Consider the following 19,541-nt stretch of genomic DNA (forward strand, 5'->3'; position numbering starts at 1 on the left):
CTGTCGACTCCACATTCTGCGACCTGGAGACTAAAGACAATGGATTCTACAACGGTGAGAAGAAGAGGTTTGGTGTGAAGTATGAAGTTGCATGTGTAGTTAGAACTGGAGAAATTGTGTGGGTGTCCGGACCGCATGGGGCATCCGAGGCTGACGTTGACATTTACAGACAAGGGCTTAAGCAAGAATTGATGGCAATTGACAAGGTCAGGGCAGTCGCTGACAAAGGATACCAAGGCGAACCTGACACACTAATCACGCCCTTCAAAAAGAAGCAAGGAGCCATTCACCTCCCCCCAATGGAAAAGATCTACAATGACTGGGTTCAGTCTATTCGATTCATCATCGAGAATATATTCAGTAGCTACAAACTATTCAATGCATTGAATAGACAATTCCGAGGAACAGTGGACCAGCACCGAGATATCTTTGATGTAATCACATATATCATCAACCTTGACACAAAATTCAAAATTAATCAAATTATAAATAAATCCTAAAAATATGACATCTACCTGGGGTCCAGTTGTTTAATGATGATGATCTATTATCTGAATATATAGTTATCTCTAAAAATAATAATAATACTTCCTTCACTTCACTGCTTCCCTCACAAAACACAACATACTTTGCGCCTCTTGTGCACAAGGTTCACAACACCAAGAGAATCGAAAATGTTGACGACTTTTATTTAATTGAGATTTGCATTATTCACTGAAAACAGCACATTTCTGTCGAACATAATCAAACCGAAACAAGTGATAAGATTGTAACCCTAACTTTGGGGCTTTAGATCATGCTTTAAACAGATATATCTTATTATTATTTTTGGGAAATATAAGTATACTTTTTGTTTATGAATACATACCAATTGATCAATCATGGACATCTGGCTGGACAAGATCGGGACCAAAAATGGTTCCAAATCGAGGACCCACTCGTTTCCAACTCATCTTGGCAACAACATTACTCAACCATTCATTTATTCATTCATTCATTTCACAAACAGATAGAGACATATATATAGAAGATGGAAAAGATTGAGCTATTAGTAAGACCAATGTGTTTGGATGATATACAAACTATTTATGAGATACAGACAGAGGTGTTCCCAGGTGAACTATACTTTGAAGAGTATGCAGTGTTCAAAAGCAAGTATGAGTTGAATCCAAATGGTTGCTGGGTCGTCGATATGTTGGAACATCACAATGGTGGTACCACTGGACAGCCGTCGTCATCATCATCAACGTCACCAGATGAAGCAAATAACAAGAAGAAAACTTCACATTGAAGTACTTGGCCTTGACGCCCTGCAGGTGTAGCGCAGTGCCCAGGGCTAGAGCCTCGGAAGCCTCTCCACTCTCGGTCACCTTGGTCAACAGGAATGAGACCAATGGGAAGACTAACTTGTTGAGGACGGTCATGCCCTGGAACAGGTTGGTGTGGACCACACCAGGGTGCAGTGCGTTGACGACGATCTTGGATCCGCGCTCGTCCAGACGTCGCTGCAGCTCATATGTAAAGAGCAGATTGCACAGCTTGGATTGGGCGTAGACAGAGTTGGCCCAGTAGTTCTTTGGATCGACCGACAGATTGTCAAAGTCGAGTTTGGCGCGGAAGTGTGCGCGAGATGATAAGACGACGATTCTTGGGTTCTCGCTTGCCTCCAACTTGCTCAGCAACAAGTTGGTCAACATGAATGGTCCAAAGTGATTGACTCCAACCTGTGATTCAAAGCCATCCTCAGTGAGTGCATGTGGTCCACCATACTTTCCAGCATTATTGATCAAGTAGTTCAATGGCAAGTTCATATCCTTGAAGTTCTGTACGAATTGTCTGATTGACTATACGTGTGTATGTGTGTCAGATCATCACATTCAATCACATAACAACATTACATACAGTGAATGAGTTGAGATCAAGTTGCATGCATTGTATCTTGTCATTCTTTGTCTCTGCTCTTAGCTCTTTTGCAGCGGCTTCACACTTCTCCATGTTTCTACATGCCATAATAACACGCATCATGTGACTGGCCATGCGCTTGGCAGTCTCCTTTCCAATGCCCTCATTAGATCCTGTGCATAAATGTATCATATGTGTGTTCAGTCAGTCAGTCAGTCAGTCAGTTGGTCACTGAACTCATTCACATTATTCACGTACCAGTAATAATGCAAACCTTATCCTCCATGTTATGTATATATTTGTTATGCTTGTAATATATGTTCGTTTGAATGATAGGTAACCTCTTCTCATTTAAAATGACTATCGTGCATCCCAATCTCCATCCCCATCCCCCCACAAGTCGGAGAGATATTTTCGTTTCAATGATAGAGTAGTTGACATCACCTCATTCTTTTTTGACGTCAAAGAAGTAGTCGCCCTCTTCCTTGGACCCCCAATATGAAAGGTCAAACGATCGTTTGAACCATCACCCACTCCGATTCGATTGGTCATATTGATAATAATAATAAGTACGTGTAGGGGAAACATCAAAATGGAATGTATTGATGGCATCCATATACTCGAGTAATCGAAATTAGAAATGGAATCTAATTATGATGTTGTTATTTGATTATTAATAACTGACTAACTATCTAACTAACATAAAGATACTTTTGTTTAAGTTTGGAAGGTGATGAGATAATTATTTACAAGCTTATATTTACAAGGTTATGTGTTGTTTGGCTAGGGTAGGGTGTTGGAGGTATTTTGAATTGAATTGATCAATTAATTCTTACGTGGATCATTCTATCAAACGATCACTTTACCAATCTTATGAACATTTGTAAATTATAATGTTAATAAATTATTATTAATTATTCGTTTGAGTATCCATATCCATTCTTCCAATCAATCAATCGAAAGACCAATCAAAACTATCACTTTACCAATCTTCTAAACAACTATGTTGTAAATTGATGTTAATTAATTAATTAGTTTGAGTATCCATATCAATCCAATCAATCAATGAATACCTACTCTAATAATTAATAAAGGTTTCTTCAACTTTTGTCCAGTATTGGTCGTCTTCTTCTTCTTCTTTTTGATGGATAATGTGATGAGTGGACCTCGTCTTTGATTTTTGTTGATTGTTGAAGTGGCACATGCTGCAGCCAGTGTATTGTTGTTGAGATGTTTGTTCAAAGGCAACATGTCCTTCCTGTGAAATCCTCCTTCAAAGTTCTGATCCACAACTAGACAGTAGTCACTGGACACCATCCTAACATTGATATGCCCACCAGCACGATGTACAAGTCGATATGCAGGTATTAATGGGTGATATGGCATATTGTAATGTTTGATGAAAGACGCGTAACAATGTTCTATCGTGATGTTGAGGCAGGTGAGCTTGGCCGGAACATCATATATACGCTGTGAATAGAGATAGTCCAATGTGAGCTGGGAGAGAGCAGAGGGAAGAGTGCCAGGCGTGATCGTCTGTTGGAACAATCTTCCGAAAGATAAATGAGTGATAGCGGGAGGTAAAGACATGGGCGTGATCTGGAAGTTGAAGGAGTATCCAAACGTGAGTTTGGTAAGTGATGATGGGAACACCAGTGGCACTATTGGCTGATTGAAGTTCTTGCCAAAGGTCACCACTCTGAGTCTAGCAGGTAGCACGCCCATCTCCAACTGTTGATTGAAGTACCATCCAAAGGTAAGCTTGTTGAGCGAGAGGGGCAATGATCCGATTAGCAATTGTTTGTTAAAGTGTCGTCCAAAGCTCAGCTTGGTGAGGGCTGGTGGTAGGACCCCAGGGTGCAAGACTTGATTGAAGTTGTTGCCCATGTCAATCTTCTGAAGTCCCCTCGGTAGGTGACTCGCTACCAACTCCTTGTTGAATGTCTCTCCAAACGTCAGTTTGATCAGACCAGCGGGAAGCAGTCCATCAATGAGAGGGCGATTGAATCCATATCCAAATACCACTTCTTTATAGTGATCTGGGATCAATCCAGGTCGCAGCAAACCAGTGCCTTGCGGGAAGTACGCACGATCAATGAATAAGAAGCGTGCCACTGATGCCTGGCGCTTCTTGGCGACGTTGACAAACAATGTCTTGGCGACAGATCGTTGATTGTCTGTTATTGGTGGCAAGTAATTAAATGCTGGTATGGTGATTGATCTGTTTGGACGTGGCAGCGCCATCCTTGTGCTATGTGTTGGATTCTTGATCGATCTTATATAATGTTGTTTGATGGAAAACAATTGACGACATGTCAATGATAGACATACTTTATCAATATTATCATCAACATATTCTACAATCCTTTGTAATACAAGGAATGGAAATTTCTCCATCTTTTAAGTTATCTATTTGTGATTGATTGTTTGATTGAGTTAGGAATTGATTGATTGATTGAATGATTGGTTGATGGAGTTGATTTGGATTGGGATGAAGAGGATGTGGAGATGTGGAAACACATTGATCACGTCGAGGTCACCCGTAAACACACACGAGGCCCTGGGGCCAATCTTAGTATTCACCCACTTTTGTTCATTGAACTGATTCAATCTCAACTTCTCTCCCTCCTACTGATGCGCACCCACACTCGCACACACACGCATTGGAACGCATTGGACTTGTAGGTGTATGAATCATCAAGATGGATTGATCAGGCGTAAGATCAACCTGCTTTCTTGCCCAAAACGGTTCGCGAAACGTCACTAAGCAGATTATTTAAGATCTTTGAATGTTCACAGTTTAAACGATTGTCGGGTCGAGGAAGAAGAACTGATTTACTTTACTCCTGTCTAGGAGGAGGAGGAGGATTGGACCTCGTCCAGGAATCTGGTACATGAAATGAGTAGTTGCTGGTAGTTGACCTTGAATCCAGACATGTCGCCATAGTAAGGGTCTTCAACGTTGAGGTATCGTTCCTCCGGATGGTATTCTCCAATGCGCTTTATGACGGATTTGCTGGGAAAGCCATGCTTCTGATGGTGGGACCTCTCATTGAGACGCTTGATGTTGGTCAGGTTATTGCCGTCCATCGCAAAGATATAGTCGAATGTGCTAAAGTCCTCGGTCACCAACTGTCTGGCACGATGCAGTTTCAACGACTTGAAATGATCGTGTGCCTTCTTTGACACTGTAGACGACATCAATGTACTACAAGTCTCCACACTCCTCTCATCAGGTGCTTCACCAATGTGATAAGCTGATGTTCCAGCCGAATCAATATGCCAATGATCCAACAAGTCGCGTTCTGCGACCAATGCTCTGAATACAATCTCTTTTATGTATTACATTCATACATTCATTCATTCATTCTCTCATTCATTAGTACTTAAGGTAGGACTAAGGGGACTCGCTTGCGAGTAAGGTGGAGTGAGTGTATACAAACCTGCCATTGGAGACCTACAAATATTTCCTAAGCATACAAAGAGTACACTCTTCTTGACTGGTACAGTAGTGGACATTATAATGAGTGAATGATAGAAGATTGAATGAATAACAAGTAGTCGTTGTTGTAGATGTGTGTGTGTTCGTGTATGTGGTGAGGGAACAAACAAATGAAGTGAAGTTGAGACAAATGTGTCATTTGTCAATTCCTTTCATTCATACATACATATAATATATATACTTACATACATATACAATGGGTATAATATTCAGTAGTTGTGCTCCTGATCGTCCAGACGATGAGATACAAACAGATAATCCAGTATCAACTTATAAACCAGCACCAATAGAACATAGTGTAGATAGACCAAAGGTTGATATTGGTGCTGTATTAAACAAGCCCTTAGCTACAGCCACATCTACAACAAAGGTTCAAATAGAGAGAAAGGTTATAAAGATAGATGATGAGGATATAGATGATATTGATGAGGATGAGGACGAGGAGGAATCAAACACCAACAACAAGAATAAAAGGAATGTTAATGTCAACAACAACAGTAACAATAAGAAGGGAACTGGAAATAGTGGCATACCAAAGGATAGTCAGACAACAGAGCAACAACATACCCCAAGTGTCGATCTGACAAATGTACCATTAAGCAAACCGGCAAAGGAACCAATGAAGTTGGGAGGTATGTGATACATCAGTTGTCGACATTGGATGCGCATCCCAAATGGTTTCTAACTTACAATCTACAGACAAGAAGCCACCACCTGTATTTAAAGCATCGGCAACTGCTATACCAAAGACAACGCCTACCACTACAACAACGACAACGACGACAACAGAATCAAACAAGATAAAGCCAGCCGAGCCAGCTTTGAACACAAGGTTCACAATCGAGCAGTCAACAGCAACAAGTGGAATGGACATGCCTGCAGGTGACTGGGGCGACGATGACATTGTGATTGAAGGTGGCGATGATGAAGAAGACAATAACGAGCAACAGGAAGAGGAGGATGAACAACCAGCAGCGCCAGCAATGAAGTTAGTATCGCCAGCCAAGTCATCCATTGTTTGGAATGATAATGACGATGGTTGGGAATAAACATCCAAGACATCAGTATCAATCAATCAATTAGTATTGGTCAATCAATTTATCAATGAACGAATAAGAAGACAACAACGATATGGATATTTAAAGGGGGATGATGGATAGTGAGCCGTTAGGGCACATGTGTTTACTTGGCCTTTGGTCCGTATCTTCTCTTCTTCTCCTCAAGGTCACGGTTCAACCACCAGAGGGCACCCTCGGAAGAGTGACCACCAGCCTGACCTGGGACGAAGGACTGACCTCCGTACTTCTTGCAAGCAATACGGACGGCAGCCTCGGCGGTGATGAGAGCCTTGTTGAGCTCCTCCTTGAGGGGACCGGCGTCGATCTGGGCCAACATGTTCTTGGCACCGAGGGCCTTGACACCCTGGCCTCCGTTGAGCTGGGACTCAGCGGTCAAACGGGCTTTCTCCTCCTCGTAGGCACGGATACGCTTGTTGACCTCCTCGAGGGCAAGACGGGCCTTCTTGATCTCTGGATGCTCGTCGTGACCCATCGAACGGGTGCAGAAGTCGGCTGGGTTAGCCTTGTCCTGGTATTGGTAGAGCAAGTACTCCAAGAAGGAGACACGACCGTCAAAGTTGACGTCGACCTTCTCTCTCAACTCCTGCTTTCTCTTGAGGGCAGTCATCATCACTGGGAGTGACTGCTTGTACTGCTGGTATTGGGAGTTCTTTGGGTCCTCACAGAACTTGCACAACTGCTCATAGAAGTAGAGAGCAATGTCAAAGTCGAGGTCGTTACCCTCATCGTACTTGTAGACCAACTGGACACCCTTGCAGTGCATGTCAGCGTATTTGATGATGTCCCAAGCGACACTATAATATTACAATTATAAAGAGTTAGAATATTACTTCCTTCCATCAATTCGAACATCCATTCATTCATTCATTCCAATTGATACTTACGCGTAGATGAACTCAGCCTCGGTGCTGAGCTCAACCCAGTAGGCGTTCAAGAAAGCAACAGCCTGTTGGGAGAATGATTGGGCAGCAACCTCATTGAAGAACTTCAATGCGTCTGGGGCGAGCTTCTCAGTGAAGGAAGCGCCTCCCTTCTTGCCGACGGCTATAATTTATGAAACAAACAAGATATAATGTTAGTCCAATCATTCATTCATTCATTCATTTAGTCTATATTCCTATCAACAATCAATCAATCAATCAACTGCGGATATTCTAAAGTCTACGTACTGATTCCCTCGAGAACCTTTGGGGAAGTTGGTGTTTGTTGAGACATTGTTTTTAAATGTTAAAGTTATTTATATATATATAAGTGTACAAATACAATTACAAGGGATAGTTTAGATAATGAATGGAATGAATGAGATGATAGATTAATGCTGAGGTTGGTTAGGACTGACAGCCAGCCATTCAGCCAAGACTTGAAGGCAAGAATGAAGGTGCACCTTTCATTCATTTCACCATCTCTCCACCCCACACCACTAACACCATCACCAAAAATGCCTTGCATTTCAAACATTTATTAAAGATCTTTGCACCCCGTCAGACCTATCAAACCCACCCATCACAACAAATATTAATAATTATTTTTAATGGGTGAATGGGTTTCCAAAAGAAGCCACCAGTTTCTCTCTCTTTCTCTCCCTTGGGTTGGGTTGTTGGTCCATTGTCATTCATTCATTCACTCTATAATAAATTAATTTTGTACATTGATTGTTGTCAACAACATCATCATCATAAACGACATTGGCTGGCTAGGGCAAGGGTCTATCGTGCTCTCTACCAATGGTATTCGATCATCAAAGATACGAAGAAGATAAATAACATTGTTGAGTTGATCTCTCGCAAGGAGCAGAGATGTTGGACGACTTGTCCTGGTCGACACTGTTTGAGAGACCTTTGGCCCATTTGGAAAATGGTAACATCCATCTATCCATCCTCATCCGTTCTGTGTATTCATCTCCACAAGACACATATAAACACATACATCGTCGTCATGACCACGAGGAAGAGATAGAGAATCAACAAACTCGATACTTTCACACCTTCATAAATATATATATATTTCATGTTTGAATTGTGTGTGATGAGTGAGTAAACATGGTCACAACACACATATAAACACCCACCACAGACCAACCAATTTGATTGATTGATTGATTGACTGTGGGTGGTATGACTCGAAAGTTCCAACGACAGTTCATTATGTATATATTAGGTTGTCAGCACACATATACACACTAACACCATGACTATTAAATAAATATTATATTAATGTCAACATGTATGATTGATGATGTTATTATTACCTTGGATGTTTGAACATTGCAATTAATTCATTCATTAATTCAACTTCAAATACTTTGTTATATATTTTTAATATCAATCACAATATTATCTGTATAAATCACATATTATTATTATTATTATTTATCTCTTTCTCAATTATTATTACTAAATTATATAATATGAACCGCTCAATTATATTATTATTATTATTTATGTTGTTGGCGATGGCCATGATGACGGCCGCCAAGAAACCAAATACCAAAGTCAATACCAACAATGCCAACAACAACTTCGTTCGTATGTTATTCAATGAGAAGGAGTACCAAGAGGAGTTCTCCAAATGGCTCGAGAGATTCGAGAAGAAGTACGACTCGTTTGAGTTTGTCCAAAGATTCGCCATATTCAAGACCAACATGGACTACGTTACCAATTGGAACAAGAAGAACTCTGACACAGTCCTTGAGCTCAACCATCTTGCCGATCTCACCAACAGCGAGTACCGCAGACTCTACCTCGGCACTCATGTCAACGGTGTCCTCGGCGTCCCCGGCACCCACATCATGTCTGGCGCACCACAAGTTGACTCGATCGACTGGAGAGCCAAGGGAGCTGTATCCCACATCAAGGACCAAGGCCAGGTATGTATCTCGTCCTCACTCACTCATTCAATTTAACTATGCCACTAACTAAACATGTATTGCCAATATAGTGTGGATCGTGTTGGTCCTTTAGCTCAACTGGATCCGTGGAGGGAGCTCACCAGATCAAGACCGGAAACATGGTAACCTTGTCTGAGCAAAACTTGATTGATTGCTCTACCAAACAGGGTAATATGGGCTGCAATGGAGGTCTGATGGACTTTGCCTTTGAGTACATCATTGAGAATGTAGGCATAGATACCGAGACATCCTATCCATACAAGGGTGAGAATGGAAAGACATGCCTGTTCAAGAGTTCCGACATCGGTGCCACTATCTCATCATACAAGAACATCACCTCTGGTTCAGAGTCTGAGCTTGAGGATGCTGCACTCATCGGACCAGTCTCTGTTGCCATTGATGCCGGTCACAACTCATTCCAACTGTACTCCAGTGGTATCTATTATGAACCAAAATGCTCATCGACCAACTTGGACCATGGAGTATTGGTAGTTGGTTTTGGATCTGGAACGCCTCCCTCTAGCAAGGTCTCCTCATCCAACAAGAAGTCCCAAATCAAGGTTCACTCAACTCCACAAGCAAACACCAATTATTGGATTGTAAAGAACTCGTATGTATCCATTATCCATTATCCATTATCCGATTAATTAACCGACAACATTAATGTTCAATCTATAATAGTTGGGGCGAGTCCTGGGGAGACAAAGGATTCATTTACATGAGCAGGATCGCGACAACAACTGTGGAATTGCCACCAGTTCAAGTTATCCAGTCGTTTGATCAATGCTATGTTTACATTCTCTCATGATACCATCATCAACCTGTATTCATTCAATCAAACAACCAATCAAACAATCAAACTATCAAGCACACACAAACAATGAAAGAATCATTCGTTCGTTTTTTCAATTCTTTTGATTTTCTTTAATTAATTTGACAATTTTGTTCACAACAACACGAAGCGAAAGGTCTTTGAATTAACTTATTCGTCTTGATACAAGTAATACATATACATATACATATATATATATACATAATATAATATAATATAATATTAAAGAGGGAGAAGAAATGACAAGTGAGAAACCAGATCAAAGCATACTCGCACTTGGCGAGGAATATGAGGAGGAGTTTGAGGACGATGATGAGGATGAGGAACATGACGATGATGACTTTGAGGACGAAGACGAGGATGAGCAGGACGACGAGGACGATGAAGACGACGAAAACTATGAAGAGATGACCGAGGAGCAATTAGACGAACTAAATAGATTGTCATCACAGATTGATGATCCATTCAAGAGTGGTCCATCACTCGGCGGTAGCAAGGCTCCTCCAGCCATCAACACTCCAGCTCAGCCCACCGGAGTGTGGGGCAACCTCTCGTCATTCCTTCAGCAGACTACTTCCAGTGAGTCGTCGTCGTCATCGAGTCAGACCACTGCACCAGTGATCGCCTCATCTACAACATCAGCCAACAACAACACTGATTCAAAGAAGGACAAGACTACAACGACTGGAATTGAGGACCAAATGGCAGGACTGGGATTGTCACACGCCAAGATGACAGCCAATCACTTAATCATTGATACCAACGCACTTATTCGCTCAGAGGCGCGATTCGATACTTTGGCCAAGGAGCTGTGGACCGTGCCCGAGGTCTTGGACGAGGTGACCGACAAGAAGACAAAGGCCTTTATCGAGTCGTTCCCATTCGAGATCAAGACACGCGAGCCTTCACCCGAGTCTATGAAGGCCGTCGTCGCCTTTGCTCAAAAGACAGGTGACCTTGCATCCCTTTCATTGGTCGATCTCAAGGTGTTGGCGCTCACTCATATGATCCATGCTGAGTGCGAGGGTCTCGAGAGCATCAAGACTGAGCTTCAGCCAACCAAGCCAAAGTTTATTCCAAGGCCCAAGAAGCAACAGCCACAACAACAGCAACAGCAACAGCCAAAGCAGCCACAACAGCCAAAGCAGAAGCAACAGCCACAACAAAAGAAGGACGACAAGAGTACTAAAGTGAATGGAGGTCATGCAGCTTGCACACACGATCATCCACATCCCATCCCAGCCACCACATCAACCCCAACACAGACACAGACACATACACCAACAGAGACAACAACAGAGTCCACACCAACCCAAACACAGACTACAGAGACCCCCACCACCGCTACTGCCGACGCAGCCACGACGACAACAACATCAAAGAAGAAAGGAAAGAAGAATAGCCATCTGATAGTCAACATGGATAATATAAAGGAGGATGCGTCGAAAATAGTAGATCCAAGGGAGGTGTTGGAGAAGATGAAGAAGCAGAAGGAGTTGGAGGCTGCCGAGCGTCAGAGACTGAGGGAGGCCAACGCACCCAAGGACGAGGGCGAGTGGATCACCCCAGAGAACATACACACCCTGGCGCCAACATACCAGAACATCGACGAGTCCAAACAAAGGAAGCACGTCAAGGTGGCCTGTATCACAATGGATTTCCCCATGCAGGTAAGTCAATCCAGTACCATGTCCATCACTCGCTCAATCACTCAATCACTCACACAATCAATCAATCAATCAAACACATACTTTTTAGAACGTAATGTTGCAAATGGGACTTAACTTGATTGGAGTCAATGGAGTGATCGTTGAGCAGGTTATGCAGTTCGTGCTCAAGTGTCACGCCTGTCATACTACAACGCTGGACATGTCGAAAATATGGTGCGATTCATGTGGCAACAAGACAATGGTCAAGGCCGTTACCTGGGTCGATCGCTATGGTAATGTGCGCGTGGGCAAGGGCTCGGGCAAGCAGTTCAAGAACCGTGGCAAGATATACTCTATCCCCAAGACCAGGGGTGGCAAGCATCACAATGACCTGATTCTCACCGAGGAGCAGTACATCCATCGTCTAAAGGTCACCGGACGCTACTTCAAGAAGAGAGGACCAGCAGCTGCTGGCGAGAGCACTGGCAACGATCTGGATTCGTACGAGGCATCGTTCAGCTATGCCAACAAGCCAGCCGATGTCGTAATTGGCTATGGCAACAGGAATCCAAATGTAGCACGTCACAGGATTGGAAAGAAGAATAAGTCTATTCTCAATAATTAATTAATTAATTAATTAATAAACTGCGGTCCAGTCAATATTATAATCAGTCTAAACATGAAATGTCACTTTAATTGGAATTTCTCTAATCCAACTTCATGGACGGAATAATCCCATTCAGAGATATAAAAGGTCATAAGCATGAACTACGGATTGAAACAAAAAAAAACAATCTTGTTTTCTTTGACAAGAGGCAGATGATCATGATCAACTAACTTATTAATAAGTAAGAAACATATATATATATAGTATGCTGCCAATATCAATATATCTCTTAAAGAAAGTGATAAAACACTTATCAGACTTTGACACAATATGCTTTATCACTAGCTTTCTTAGTCACATATTGGCAGCATTTTTGTGTTGCGAAAGAGCATCGCACCATCACTGCTCTATCAATTTAGCAAGGTCCTTGTCACCTTGTCAAATCAACTGGGTCTTTGTTCAGGCATACACCTCACAATCAGATATAGAAGTGATGATCATCAACTTCAAAATCATGGTCCAATTCCAGATTCAACCATGAGTTTGGATCTCCAAGGTGGACGCAGCAAAGACATTTATCATTTAGGATCCATTCCTTCAAGTGTTAAAGTGCTAAATATTCAAGGTCTGATGGTCCAAACCTTCGAGTTAAGGAAATACCGCAGTCAGTGACAGATCTTTCATTGGTTGATTTCAACCAACCACTCCAAGTTGGGGATTTACCTCAATCACTGACATATTTATCAATGCAATCATACAACAAACAACTTCAAACTGGACATATTCCACAATCAGTTGTAAAACTATTCCTCGTTAGTTATAACCACCCTCTTCAATCTGGACACATTCCACAATCAGTAACTGATCTGGAAATGCAAGTTTTTGACAAACCACTTCAAATCGGTGATATCCCATCATCAGTAACTCAGTTGTCAATGGGTTTCTTTAATCATCCACTTCAAGTTGGTCACCTTCCGCCATTAGTAACACAGCTTCGTTTGGGCACTTTTAATCAACCACTTCAAGTTGGACACATTCCCAATTCAGGACGCAACCACTTCAAGTTGGACATATCACCAATTCGGTTACAGATCTCGAATTGTCTGCTTATAATTTACCTCTTCATTTTGGGGACATTCCACGATCGGTGACACAATTATCATTACATTCTTACGAACAGCAGCTTCAAATTCCACAATCTGTGAAACACCTGACCATGGATAGTCTCGATCATCCTCTCCATAGGGGAGATATCCCACAATCTATAACACATCTATCTTTGATGTTATTTTGCCAACCTCTTGAAATAGGAAACATTCCACCCTCGGTGACATACATGGATATGTATATTTTCAATCATCCCATCCAAATTGGAATCATTCCACAATCAGTGACATATCTGGCCATGGATTCATTTAACCAACCACTAGATTCTGGACTTCTTCCTCAAGGTGTGGTATTCTTGTCAATGGAGCGTTTTAATCAATCACTCAAAGTTGGTCACATTCCAAACTCTGTTACTCAATTGGCGCTACATTCAATAATTTGCTCACGCCCGAATACATTCCCTCAGTTACTTCACTCTTTATTCCACACCATGGATTCTCTGGCAATAATTTCAGTTTGCAACGACACAGGTCGCTCACAAATCTTACCTTTAGCCATTACGTCTTCAATGGATTAGGATCTGGATCTGAACTCCTGGACCAAAATGCAGCACTCCTTTCACCAATCAAGACAATTACTCATTTGGTGATCCTAATCACAACAAAGGATAAGATCAAAGATATTAGTGAGGGCATTTCACTTGACTTTTACATCATTTGCTCAAATCGACACCAACCCTAACTCTTAAATTTTTCTACCTTAAATCAAATAAGGACTACAGTGTTTTTATGAGGCAGGTCGACAATGAAACAGTGCTCCTGGTGAAGGAGAACATACCAGGATCACTGAAAACTTATCGAGACATCTCATATATGTCTTTTCCCAAGGTAATAAAGGTTTATTAACTGGATCTGTTGACTATAAATATTAATAATAAGAATTAGGTTTGTTTGGACTGGAATCCATTATTGTTGAATTTAGAAAACTAGATGATTCCATGGTTTGAATTCATTTGTTGTCGTTCACACATCAATCAATCAATCAATCAAATAGTCGATAGATTGAAATCATTCTAATCTAATCACTCACTATCTCGAGCATTCTCCAAAGTCCGTAATTTCCTTTGGGAATTGGAATCTTTCGCCCAAAAAAGGGTCTTTTGCATCTCCCAATAAAAAAAAATCAAAAAGGTTCGTGTTTTGCAATGTCTAGCGAACTGATCACTCAACTAACATTGTCATTCTTCAACTTGTCACTTGATTACACATTTATAAACAACTGTACTACAACAACAACAACAATGTTCAGATCAATCATTATCAAGTCAATCAACCCATTGACCGCCATCAGCGGATCCACTGGCGGACGCGTTACCGCCATCAGAACCATCTTCAACAACCCAGAGATCATGGGCTTTGATGAATCCCAGATGCAGCTCCAGGAGACCGTGCGCCAATTCGCCCAAAACGAGCTGGCCCCAATCGCCGCCGATGTCGACAGGAACAACGCCTTCCCAATGCACATGTGGAAGAAGATGGGCGACCTCGGTCTGCTTGGCATCACTGCGCCCGCCGAGTACGGTGGTCTGGACATGGGCTACACAGCACACTGCATTGCCATGGAGGAGCTGAGCAGAGCGTCTGCCTCTGTTGCCTTGAGCTACGGAGCCCACAGCAACCTGTGCGTCAACCAGATCACCAGAAACGGAAACGAGCAACAGAAGCAGAAGTATCTGCCCAAGCTCATCTCTGGTGACTTTGTCGGTGCCCTTGCAATGTCTGAGCCAAATGCAGGTTCCGATGTTGTCTCCATGAAGACCAACGCCAAGAGAACAGGTGAGTGAGTGAACTGGCATGCATCATCAATTATCAAACATCATGGCTCGTGCGACTAACTGCTAGCCTCATCATCACTCACTATCAATCAAACAATCTAGACGGCGGATGGGTTTTGAATGGCACCAAGATGTGGATCACCAATGGCCCAGACGCTGATGTTTTGGTTGTCTACGCCAAGACAGACGTCAACGCAGGATCCAAGGGTATCACCGCCTTCTTGATCGAGAAGGGCATGAAGGGATTCACCACTGGACAGAAGCTTGACAAGCTTGGAATGAGAGGCTCCAACACATGTGAGCTCATCTTTGAGGATTGCTTCGTCCCAGATGCCAATGTTCTCAACCAAGTCGGCAAGGGTGTCAAGGTCCTCATGAGTGGCCTCGACTACGAGCGTCTGGTCCTCTCTGCTGGTCCATTGGGGTAAGTTGTTAGTTAGTGGCGTGATCATGGCGATCCAGGACAAGTACCTAACCCCAATCAATCTATCAAGTATCATGCAATCATGCATGGATCAGGTCATTCCATACATTCACCAGCGTGAGCAGTTTGGAAAGAAGATTGGAGAGTTCCAGCTGATGCAAGGAAAGGTCGCAGATATGTACACATTGATGAATGCCAGTCGTTCTTACGTGTACAGTGTGGCCAAGTCAGCAGACAAGGGCCTCACCTCGCGTAAGGACTGCGCCGCCGTCATCTTGTACACCGCCGAGAATGCAACTCAATGCGCTCTGCAGGCCATCCAGACTCTGGGAGGCAATGGCTACATCAACGAGTTCCCAACCGGTCGTCTGTTGCGTGACGCCAAGTTGTACGAGATTGGCGCCGGCACCAGCGAGATCAGAAGAATGCTCATCGGACGTGAGCTCTTCAGCGAGACAGACTAAAAGTATGTGTATTACCTTTCATTCAATCATTTATTCATTCTTCTTCTTATTCTTTTGTGTCTGTGTTTGTGTCGGTCGCTGTCGCTGTGGCTGTGTCTGTTGCGACTGTGGCTGAGGAGTCGGCTCCTGTGCTGTTGTGATGATGTTGGTTCGACCAAGGACGACAACACTGAAGACAACGAATAGATTGATGAGGAAGTAGATGTAGGTGCCGTACATCTCTGTGGCAAGGTCCTTGAAGAAGCGGAACAGTACCTCATGGGCGATCCAGAACAGGATGATATGGACATAGGGATAGTTGGCCAGGTATAGGACGATCGGGAATGTGTAGAAGTACCAGCATAGGAATGGAGTATACAATCCACGTGCAAATGTTATGGCCAGGAAGTTAACAAACAGGAACACAAACACTATGGCTCGATCACGTGATTGTTGTTGATGTGTTGTTGATATCCTTCGCCACATCCTAAACAAGAATATGATGATCGTTCCGACGAGGAGACTGATTAGGATCATATTGAATGGCGCAGAGTCATACATTATCCTGCCAACAAACTTGTAGTTCCTGGTCTTCTCCCACAACAGTGTTCGGCTAAAGTCATAGGCGATCGATATATATGCCACAGGGTTGGCCATGAGGAATGGCAGTCCGAGTATTATCTATGTTTGATTGATTGTGTGATTGGGTAAGTGAGTCAGTGATCGAGTGATTGAGTGAGTGGGGAATACATACCTGGACCAAGGCCATAAGAGAGAGGTTGATTATAACACTGTTCAGTGGCATGGTGCGTAAGAATATGAGGAGGATGGCAGGTGCATAGAAGATATAGTTGAGTTTGAGTGATACAACGAATGAGTAGAGGATGGAGAATGATATGTAGCGTCGATCAATGATGAGAAGTAGTGCAACATGTAGTAGCAGTGTGGATGGGAAGTCATTGATGACAACGCGAACATTATATAGATGTAGTCTGTTTGATGCTATTGGTAATATGGCCAAGATGGTTGGGAGGTTGAGTCGATCGCACAGCTTCTTGATCACAACAAAGTTGACAGACTCCATCACTGCCCAGACGAGCTGGAACACTTGGAGCGAGCCATGTCCAGTGATGTAGTAGAGCAGCGTGTATAGGTACATGAATCCGGCGGGGTAGGTACATGGGCCGTGGTAGTGCATGAAGTGGGAGTAGTCAAAGTCCAAGGATTTCTGGGCAGAGGGGGCATTGAGCCATTGCTCCACGTGATGGATGTGCGCAGGCCAGTCATTGGTGAATGCCGATTGATAGACTATTTCAAACAGTGATAGGCCAAAGATGGCCACGACGCCAATGTAAAAGGCGGGCGTCATCAGCCACTGGAGACGCGACAAGGCCTTGCTGATGAGCCATGACTCTGCACTGTGTGTCAGGCGGATGACCACGCCAATGTTGACAAGTATCGCCCCAATGAGCAACATAATGGTGAGGGACAGTCCACTCGGATTGAGAGTGAAGGGTAGTCCTTTAAATTCGAGCAGAATGGCCGGGTCGGTAGGGTCGGCAGGGTCGGCGTGTAGGGGTGTCAGGGGTGGTGGGAGGTAGAAGCTGTTCTGGCGCGCGGCGTCCTCCATCTTGGGCACAGTGGGCGCGATCTCTTGATAGAAGTTCAAGTGACCACCTGTGCTCAACAGGATGTAGAAGTGCCTGAAATTGAATATGTCGACGGCGTGAGCGCGCTCACCTGGCGCCAGGTCAATTGCGCTGTGGAATGAAAATTCGTAGCCCTTCCTGCGGTACACGATCAACTCATTTCTACTTGGGTATTGGACGACAAAGAGAAGTCCGCTGGAGGAGAAATGCATGAGTGGTGTGTTATCGGCATCGCCCGCATCGATCTTGGGGAATGACTGACGGACTTGCAGTCGTGCACCCATGGTTGGACTTGTCACAACTATCTTGCAGATGTGCGCCGTATTCTTATCATCCATAACAGAGATGATTATTGGCACGTTGCCAGAGCCTCCTCTTCCAACATATGCAGACACCAACATTGGTTGTTGTAGCATGTGTATGACCTGTGACTGCCACTGACCCTCGCCAACGTGCGAGTAAAGCATGAGCTTGGACGATGTATCGTTGGCAGAGACGATAATGAATCGATCACTTGACGATGTAAATGTGATATCCTTGATCAAACTTGATGTTGGTTCATGGACAATGTGTGCCCACTCATGGCCAATGCGTTGTATATACATTGAGTGAGTTGTGGCGTACACAAGAGTCTTTCCATCTGGTGAGACGACCATCTTGCTCAGCAGACCTCCATCCGTCATTTGAGTGTTTGTGTGATCGATCACCTTTGAGGTGAAGTGCACGCTCTGGTTTAGTGTTCCGGCATGCCACCATATCTCATTGTAGTCGTCCTGGGGGTAGACCATCTTGAATGCAGTCCTGTCCATGAGGTTATTGATTGAACTACCTCGGATGGTAGACAGCAGGGGACGTCGATTATCAATGCCATAGACAGACTTGGACATCTCCTCAAACTGATACGTATCGATATATGTTCTTCTAACTTGTTCGCCATCCAATGCAACTGACAAGACTACCAGTTGACCATGACCATTACTACCTGGTGCCAATATACATTGAGTGGTGTATACATCACCGCTGGCATCATCACCATTATTGAGTGAAGACAATGGATGACCACGCAAGTATAGTTCTCCATAATATAGATGAGTCCAATCAGGATACAGATTAGGGTACATCAACACACGATAGAACTTTGCAGTATTATCCATAGAGCAAGACACAATATACTCTGTTGTATTTGATGTTGAGATTGAGTTGATATCACTACACCATTCATAATGATATTATGTTAGTAATGTAACATTATGATTTGATTGAGTAAGTATAAATAATATATACATACTATGAATGATCTTGTGATTGCCATGATAGATTGATTGGTCTGTTGGTTCTCAAACGCCAACTACTAGAGGTACTATAATCAGTGTATTGTTCACGTAGAAGTAATCGATCAAGTAATGATCTATCATTTGTATTGTGTTGTTGTTGTTGTTGTTGTTGTTCATTACAACATATATCTGTCACTAGTATAACTATTAATAATAACAACAATAGTTGATGTTTATTACTACTATACATAGTCATTTTTCTTCAATTTAAGAATGAAAGAATGAATGATGTTGAACACACATTCAATCAGTGATCAGACTTGTCGTGCAAAAACAACATTAATATCCAAGT

General features: G+C 43.0%; 9 protein-coding genes across 9 annotated transcripts; 4 read left to right on the forward strand and 5 right to left on the reverse strand.

Annotated features, from left to right (window-relative positions):
• Window positions 1-1,145: 1,145 nt before the first annotated feature.
• SAMD00019534_124560 (hypothetical protein) lies at window positions 1,146-2,188 on the reverse strand (the record flags this gene model as incomplete). Its single annotated transcript, XM_012892324.1, has 3 exons — window positions 1,146-1,844; window positions 1,903-2,075; window positions 2,161-2,188. The coding sequence occupies 3 exons, from the start codon at window positions 2,186-2,188 to the stop codon at window positions 1,146-1,148; spliced, it is 900 nt and encodes a 299-aa protein (XP_012747778.1).
• A 691-nt stretch (window positions 2,189-2,879) lies between these two features.
• On the reverse strand, window positions 2,880-4,250 carry SAMD00019534_124570 (hypothetical protein; the record flags this gene model as incomplete). The annotated part of the gene is made up of 3 exons (XM_012892325.1): window positions 2,880-2,903; window positions 2,980-4,177; window positions 4,234-4,250. The coding sequence occupies 3 exons, from the start codon at window positions 4,248-4,250 to the stop codon at window positions 2,880-2,882; spliced, it is 1,239 nt and encodes a 412-aa protein (XP_012747779.1).
• A 508-nt stretch (window positions 4,251-4,758) lies between these two features.
• Window positions 4,759-5,421, reverse strand: SAMD00019534_124580 (hypothetical protein; the record flags this gene model as incomplete). The annotated part of the gene is made up of 2 exons (XM_012892326.1): window positions 4,759-5,234; window positions 5,346-5,421. Coding segments are annotated over 2 exons (552 nt in total), but the record flags the coding sequence as incomplete, so codon positions are not given.
• A 179-nt stretch (window positions 5,422-5,600) lies between these two features.
• SAMD00019534_124590 (hypothetical protein) lies at window positions 5,601-6,453 on the forward strand (the record flags this gene model as incomplete). The annotated part of the gene is made up of 2 exons (XM_012892327.1): window positions 5,601-6,036; window positions 6,104-6,453. 2 exons carry the CDS (start codon window positions 5,601-5,603, stop codon window positions 6,451-6,453), a joined length of 786 nt encoding a protein of 261 aa, XP_012747781.1.
• Window positions 6,454-6,586: 133 nt separating this feature from the next.
• SAMD00019534_124600 (hypothetical protein) lies at window positions 6,587-7,698 on the reverse strand (the record flags this gene model as incomplete). The annotated part of the gene is made up of 3 exons (XM_012892328.1): window positions 6,587-7,277; window positions 7,368-7,527; window positions 7,653-7,698. 3 exons carry the CDS (start codon window positions 7,696-7,698, stop codon window positions 6,587-6,589), a joined length of 897 nt encoding a protein of 298 aa, XP_012747782.1.
• A 1,222-nt stretch (window positions 7,699-8,920) lies between these two features.
• SAMD00019534_124610 (hypothetical protein) lies at window positions 8,921-10,178 on the forward strand (the record flags this gene model as incomplete). The annotated part of the gene is made up of 3 exons (XM_012892329.1): window positions 8,921-9,349; window positions 9,421-9,980; window positions 10,052-10,178. Coding segments are annotated over 3 exons (1,116 nt in total), but the record flags the coding sequence as incomplete, so codon positions are not given.
• A 248-nt stretch (window positions 10,179-10,426) lies between these two features.
• Window positions 10,427-11,772, forward strand: SAMD00019534_124620 (hypothetical protein; the record flags this gene model as incomplete). Its single annotated transcript, XM_012892330.1, has 1 exon — window positions 10,427-11,772. A coding segment is annotated over one exon (1,346 nt), but the record flags the coding sequence as incomplete, so codon positions are not given.
• Window positions 11,773-14,865: 3,093 nt separating this feature from the next.
• On the forward strand, window positions 14,866-16,287 carry SAMD00019534_124630 (hypothetical protein; the record flags this gene model as incomplete). The annotated part of the gene is made up of 3 exons (XM_012892331.1): window positions 14,866-15,400; window positions 15,502-15,823; window positions 15,894-16,287. The coding sequence occupies 3 exons, from the start codon at window positions 14,866-14,868 to the stop codon at window positions 16,285-16,287; spliced, it is 1,251 nt and encodes a 416-aa protein (XP_012747785.1).
• Window positions 16,288-16,317: 30 nt separating this feature from the next.
• On the reverse strand, window positions 16,318-19,069 carry SAMD00019534_124640 (hypothetical protein; the record flags this gene model as incomplete). Its single annotated transcript, XM_012892332.1, has 2 exons — window positions 16,318-16,947; window positions 17,021-19,069. 2 exons carry the CDS (start codon window positions 19,067-19,069, stop codon window positions 16,318-16,320), a joined length of 2,679 nt encoding a protein of 892 aa, XP_012747786.1.
• Between the last annotated feature and the right edge of the window lie 472 nt (window positions 19,070-19,541).

This window comes from Acytostelium subglobosum (genome assembly GCF_000787575.1).
Source record: "Acytostelium subglobosum LB1 DNA, scaffold: scaffold43, whole genome shotgun sequence".
Classification (NCBI taxonomy): Eukaryota; Evosea; class Eumycetozoa; order Acytosteliales; family Acytosteliaceae; genus Acytostelium; species Acytostelium subglobosum.